At 35.7% G+C, this 6,827-nt stretch overlaps 1 protein-coding gene across 1 annotated transcript; it reads left to right on the plus strand.

The window, feature by feature from the left end:
* The first annotated feature begins 2,343 nt into the window (after positions 1–2,343).
* On the plus strand, positions 2,344–6,219 carry LOC140746942 (uncharacterized). The gene is made up of 3 exons (XM_073079125.1): positions 2,344–2,510; positions 3,030–3,282; positions 5,039–6,219. Exons 1-3 carry the CDS (start codon positions 2,379–2,381, stop codon positions 5,353–5,355), a joined length of 702 nt encoding a protein of 233 aa, XP_072935226.1. The 5' UTR covers positions 2,344–2,378; the 3' UTR covers positions 5,356–6,219.
* The last annotated feature ends 608 nt before the right edge of the window (positions 6,220–6,827 follow it).

Below are 6,827 nucleotides of genomic sequence, written 5' to 3' on the forward strand. Positions count from 1 at the left end.
AATTATAAACGAAATTATAAATTTAGATACAAGAATCTGAAAAGAAATTTATTTATTTATTTTATTGATAACATAAATAAAACATAATTAATTACGAGCAAATTTGAACTTCGTAGAAGTGATCCTAGGTCCGAACCCGAGTCGTTTGACCTGGTCCAGGGTAGGTTTACTTATTTTTGTAGGTGAAAAGCACACGACAGATGTGGAGGGTAATGTTTTTGGAGCAAATTTATGTATTTCTCTTTCTTTACCACGACTTTTTTTTTTGTTTACGAGGGAGAAACCTTCAAAAGGTACCCTATGCCGTGGGAGCGACGTGGGGTTATGTGGGATTCTTACCGCACTAAATTCCCCCCGGTGGCCGTCCTCGGCGCTGCGTTGAGGACTCCGGGATCTCCAAAGGAACGCAACCGGAGTCCTCTTAGCGCAACTTTACCACGACCTACAGCCTAATAGCTTGACGCATTTCAACACATGAGGCGTACTTGGATTCGTTTGAATTGAGGGAGTCACAAAGACTATTTCCCTTTTCAATTATTTTTGGCAATCGAGGTTTTATGTTTTTAAGATAATTATTAGTCAATTTAGCTTCAAATCTTTGTACTATGTCATTTCAAAGCTTGGTAGTCACTCGACGTTTCTAGTAAATATCAAGAAGTTTAGTTAAGCTTACTAATATTAAAAATCAAGTAGGCTAAGTTTAGTTTGATGCCGAGGTATGAGGTTCGATACCTGGGTGTGTACCAAAATAATCTGAATCTAAGGCTGAAAAATTGCCTATTTACTATCTATATTCATGTAAAAGAACATTGGCAAAGTCATATTTTTCACATATCTTTTTAATTTACTTTAAAAACCTTGTAATTCAGGCTACAGATTTGTATTACCTTACACGTTTTTAAACATAATTATATGACACATGTATATATTAAATGCAAAAAGCCTAGACAATAACTTTTCTTAGAAACTAGCCCGAGGGAAAGAGATTTCTTGAGAATAAGCTCAATAGTTGCAACTCATACATACCACACACTCAAACGCGTACAATGGCTAAGTGAAAATGAAACTTTAGGTCAAACTACAGTAGTTCTCAAGTTTTTATCGTCATTCAGATTAAAGTCATTATTAATTTTATATCTGGAAAAATGGTGTGATAATTTAAAACGAAATGACAATGGATCGACGATTTTTCTGCAATTAGTATGCTGTTTCGTTATTGTTGTTATTAACCCATTATTGTCTCACTGCTGGGGACGGATCTTCTCTCAGAGTGGGATAGGCTTAGGTCATAGTCCCGGTGCACTATGAGATAGTCGCGCTGGTCATATACAAATTGGTGAACTTCACACATTTTTGAGATTTGACGACACACATGGCGGAGCGGTCACCATACCAGTCTGACGCGCACAGGGTCCCGGTTTCGATCCTCGGCCAAATAGAAATCTAAATGATGAATTTAAGTTTTTGTTTCTGGGTCTGGATGTTTGTGTATTTCTCTATGAGTGTGTTCATGGCACCCACAATACAGGGAATCCTAGAGTGGGCTGGGAGTGAAGAAAGCATTTTTTTTTTATTTTCTCTTAGGCGCGTATGTTTCCTCACCATGTTTTCCTTTATCGGTCTATAGGTATTTAATAATTTCAAATATACACATAAGTTTGTAAAGTCATATGAACCTCGGATTTGAACGTCGGACCCCCATATGAGATGCCGAGTCAACTATTGCATGTGCTGCTTTTGCATGCAGTTCACCATATTTTAAGTGATTACTGCTGCCCATGGACATCTGTAATAACTTCATGTTGAACAGTTAGTTATAAGTGTCTCACTTGCGTTCTAGCTTGAAGGTGGTTGATTCAAAATTTCAAGGTATGTAAGTATTCACATTTTAGATTTTAAATATTATCAACTAAATCGATTTCAGTGCAAAAAATGCGAAAAATGTATACGAATGATATGCTGCTTTTTAAGTTAAATCTATTTGTTCAGACCTGACAGCATTACAACACATATTTAAAAGCTATGAATATATTTAAATTGCAAGTATTTATAAGAAAGTATATATAACAAATATAAACATAGAACGTTATCGCGTCATCGCGTGCCGAAAATATTCTCAGGCACGTGTACAATAGCACTATACACTGTACAGTGAACACAATAAAACCCAAAACTTTGAAATAGCATTAACAAAATTAAAAGCCATTCAAACAATCCGTTAACCCACAATGCCACGGAAACACACTTTTCATAGACGTGTTAATATGCCTAAGATAAACAGAGTTTCGTCATACCGTGACATATGAGTGAGGGGGGGCGGACAAAATAAAACTACGCGGGGTTCAGGCACTTTGACAATTGAGGTTTGGCTTGCAAAGATGAAAGCGTTCTTCATACTGTGTCTCGTCGGAGCGGTGGTGGCGATGCCCACCAAGGAAGATGGGGCGATGGAGAGATTCATATCAGCGCTCCGAGATTGCGTGGATACTGACACCGTCTTGTGTTTGAAGGTGTGTGAAGTGAAGTGAAGTGAAGTGTAGTGTTAGATTGTGATAGGGTAGTAGGTAGTTAGATCCTGGTGATAACTGTTCGATTACTTACGGTGTTCATTTTAACTGGGAACAAGTCAAGTCCGTTTATGTCTATTTTTGGGAAATGTGCCATAAACAGGATAATAGAGTAGAGGAGCATTTCCTTATAAGGGAAATTAAAAACTTAGCTACGTTTTTTTCATAAAAGTACAAATAAGGTTTATACCAGGTGTATACCAGGATACTTAAACATAAAATGCATTAAGAAAAAGAAATTAAAGCACAATGAGCACTTTTTGTTCTTAAAAAATATTTATTTTTAATTAAGAGATATTCGGTTTGAAATTAAGAAATTAAATCGTAATTAGGCGCTCATAAAAATGCAATTAGTCCCAGTGAGCATTGAAAAAAGAAAATACGTTTATTAGTACCGTAACGTTCAAGTATTTTGAGTAATTTCTTTTACAACTCGAAATTAATTTAGTCTCTTTTTACCAGGAAAAAGCGATGGAGTATACCAAAAACCTGGCTACATCCAAGGATATTAATTTAGCTGATGGTGTGGGCTTCGCGCAGACTGGTCGTCCCAGGTCATCACGCAGCTACGACCCTCTGTCCCAAGACCCGAAGGTCAGGGAGATGCAGGTTGAGGAAAGGATCATGGAGAACGTCGTGGACTTCCTGGACAGTCATGTCCTCCAGCTGAGAATGCCCAGGTCCTTTACCGAGGACAATGAAGTTGATGAGGAAGGTTAGTTGGTTTTGTTATAATTTAAGAAACTATTTGTGGTTAGACTCCGGAAGCAACACGATCATATCCATTTCTGTCTATTAATTAAAGTTAACAGCTGCGGTGTTCTGGTTTGAAGGGTCCTCAGGTCGGTCACAAGTGTGTCTGTATGTCACTTCGGCAAGTATGTCTCTCTTACCGCACCCTTCATACCAGGACATAGTAGCGCTTAACACTTCTATTAGACAGAAATACATAGATTTACCCGTGGTGTCGTTTGAGTCGAACCACAAAAGGTTCTACCACCTTATAGACAGCTAAAACTTTTCATTATTCGCCGCGTCAACCAATTAGCCAGTTAGCCATAGTTCTTAGTAAAACGAATTATTTTTAATTATCTGAAGACAAATTTTATGACACTTAATCTAGATAAAGTTGGAATTTCAATTTAATCTGTATACAAATTTCATCTCAATTCTTAGCAATTAACTAAGAATAGAGAAGTGTTCATTTACTAATATAAGTTACATACAACATGCAGTCCACCTGACTTTAAACGGTAATTGTAGCTTTACATATGCAGTCTAGCTTATGGACACTTGACCTATTTGGAACTTATCCAAAGTACTAACTACTCGCATTTCCGAGAACTAAGGAGAAATGTTTCATGCTAATAGATCCTTACGCGTGCTGGTATTTCAAGTCAAAACAGCACTAAAATATAGTTACCAGCAAGAACTGTTGCTTACATACAGTTTTTTACGATGCGTTTTTTTATACGCATACTAATAGTGCACGCGGCTTCGCCAGCGTTTAAAGAAAATAACATAACATACATATAACAGAAAATTTGTACCTTTATTAGAAAATTGTACCAACTAAGAAACCTTCGTGGGCTCGTGTTCAACTAGTTTAAAGAGCATCACATTAGCAATTGCATAGATTACGATTCTATGAAGGAAATACAGACAAATATTTATTTTTATGTATTACGCACACGGTAGAGTTGGTCGGATAAATACGAACAATATTTTAAAATTTGAAATGAGTATTTAAAAACATGAAATTAGGGGTCTAATGATTAGTTTGAATAGCCGAAATGTTAAAATAAAATGCGGAAATTAAAAGTGTTGGTAAACTGTCTTATATTTCATATTTCGGTTAAAGGTTTAACCACTTTTTTTATTCCGCTGCTGAAAAATCTCTTTCCCTTTTTCTTGAGATACTTTGTAAGAAACTTAGAAATAAACCATCATCGCGAGAGTACTGCTAATATGTTATTATGAAGGTATAAAAACCGTAACGTAGGAATTGATTGAGCGATTCGTAATCACTATAAAATTTTAGTATCAATCCTCAATCGCTCGATTAATTGTTATAAGGTAAACGTGTCTACTATGTAAGTGTTTCGTATTATTTGTGAATAGTGGAATTTATATGTGATCGGCTTCACGTAGAACCTCAGTTCCATATGAAGTTGGATATAGAGGTCCATGGGTGCCGATTGCTAGACACTAGACTAAGCTAGACACAGGAAAATTTAAAATTAGGGCTATTAGTTTCCATTCACCCACCCATGGTCCACTGCTGGACATAGGACTCCCCAAATTGGCGCTACTCCGACCGGTCCTATGCCCTTTAAGTTCAGCGGTCTCCCGTCGTCTTCATCAAGTCCTCGGTCCACCTGGTTGGAGGCGCTCACTTCTTTTGCCATGAGTGTAGAAAGTGTTATTTTCTTTTTTTTATATAGGAAAGTAAATATCCATGTTTTTCCCAGGTCGTGGTAAGAAGAAGAAGAAGCTGAAGAAACTCCTCCCCATCCTGGCGCTGATCAAGCTCAAGTTGGCTGCTCTCGTCCCCCTGTTCCTGGGTATCATCGCCTTCGCAGTCTTCAAGGCCTACCTCCTCGGCAAGATCGCGTTCATCGCTGCGGCCTTCGGGGCTCTGAAGAAACTCCTCGAATCCAAGAAAAGCAGTGGCTGGTCTGAACCACCTCATGAGGAGCATGGCTGGGAAAGCGGCGGCGGCGGCGGCTGGGGCAGGTCACAGGAAGCCCAGAACCTGGCCTACGCTGGTCATGTGAAACAGGCGTAATCTTAGAGCGATGAAGTATAGAGTGAGCTTACGTAGGTAGGATGAGTAGGCACAGGTTAGAACACACATGACATATTTCAAGTTCGTGTTAGGTAATTTCGTTTATTTGTAAATATCGAAATTTGGTGAAAATTGCTATGAAAAGTAGACAAGGCACATCTGCCTACGATTCGTAATGCGTCAGCGATATAGCACTCTATATTATTTATAACTCTAAGGACATGAGACTTCCTTAGTCATATTTAACGTCTTGTACAAAAATTTAATTTATTGAAAATTAATTTATAATTTATTAAGATGCTCAATTTGAGTCAATTGTGTAAAGCGTGTATTTTGGTTATTTATTTATTATATAACAACCACCGTTTATTTATTTGAATGTATTTTGTATGTGTGAGTGACTACAGTATTTTTATTTTTATTACCACTTTTATTTTTATTTTATGCTTTAAGTTCTTGACTGATTTTTAATGTACATTTTTATACCTCTTTTTATATACGTATTTACTCGTTTACGTACCTCTATTTTATTTTTGTAAGTACATTTATTTTTTTGTAATTCTGTATATAATTCTGTGTATTATTACGTACGTACATATACTGTTCTTTTATAAGATAAGTATTTGATATTTACCAAATATTTTAAGTTTTCTCGTTCCAAAGATATTTTTATTTGGTTTAGTTTATTTTTATTTTACTTTATTTTTTTATTTACCAACTTTTGGTTTATGGAATGAGTGCGAGTGAAACGAGTCATTTATTTATTACCGAATGAGTTATTCATTGGAAAATCGCGTATTTGGGTTATATAAATAACTATATCGCGATTCATCCGAGTAAATATAATAAAATAATGTTTATAAATTTTGTGTATCATTTTTTCTGTACCCAAGAAAATCTCTTCTTACTTACATTTTATTCCATTTTTAAGTTACTCTTAATTGAGCTGTAAGGAGAAATCCTAAAATTACTTAAAGATAGTACACCAGTACCTATTAACTTTTTATTGACATATTCATACAAGAAAATGAGCTCTTTATTAAGAGTTTAAGACAATGAAACCAATTAAGTTTCCATATCCCATCTCACGCTTGAACTACAATTGTATTGTCAACCGTGACCTGGTACACATGTCCAAAAAAAACGGGAATCGAACCCAAGACTGCTACCATTGTGCACAATTCTAATTAAATCCACGCTCATTAAATGATAATTAGGTGAAAGCAACACAATAATATTTTCTTGCCCGTTAAATTTGAGATAAGCAGAAAATTTATTCATTAATTCATTTATCCATATAAAAACAATGTAATATTTAGTTGTTATAAACTTTATTTCTTGAATAAAAACACAGATTTAATGATAAAATAATATATTCTATAAACTTTATCACATAGAAAAGCCATTATCTAGTCCAAAAAGGGTAATTGCATTTACATAAATATATTTTATATACAAAAAATTGTCACAAT

This window comes from Epargyreus clarus, unplaced genomic scaffold (genome assembly GCF_041222505.1).
Source record: "Epargyreus clarus isolate Ecla_fem2 unplaced genomic scaffold, WU_Ecla_fem_2.2 ptg000002l, whole genome shotgun sequence".
NCBI classification, from domain to species: domain Eukaryota; kingdom Metazoa; phylum Arthropoda; class Insecta; order Lepidoptera; family Hesperiidae; genus Epargyreus; species Epargyreus clarus.

What these genes read in the sequence shown, in the direction of transcription:
- LOC140746942 (XM_073079125.1), top strand. Translation starts at nt 2,379, where the DNA reads ATGAAAGCGTTCTTCATACTGTGTCTCGTCGGAGCGGTGGTGGCGATG. An exon ending in ACACCGTCTTGTGTTTGAAG is followed by an intron (nt 2,511 to 3,029) that starts GTGTGTGAAGTG and finishes TCTTTTTACCAG; the next exon opens with GAAAAAGCGATGGAGTATAC. An exon ending in CAATGAAGTTGATGAGGAAG is followed by an intron (nt 3,283 to 5,038) that starts GTTAGTTGGTTT and finishes TGTTTTTCCCAG; the next exon opens with GTCGTGGTAAGAAGAAGAAG.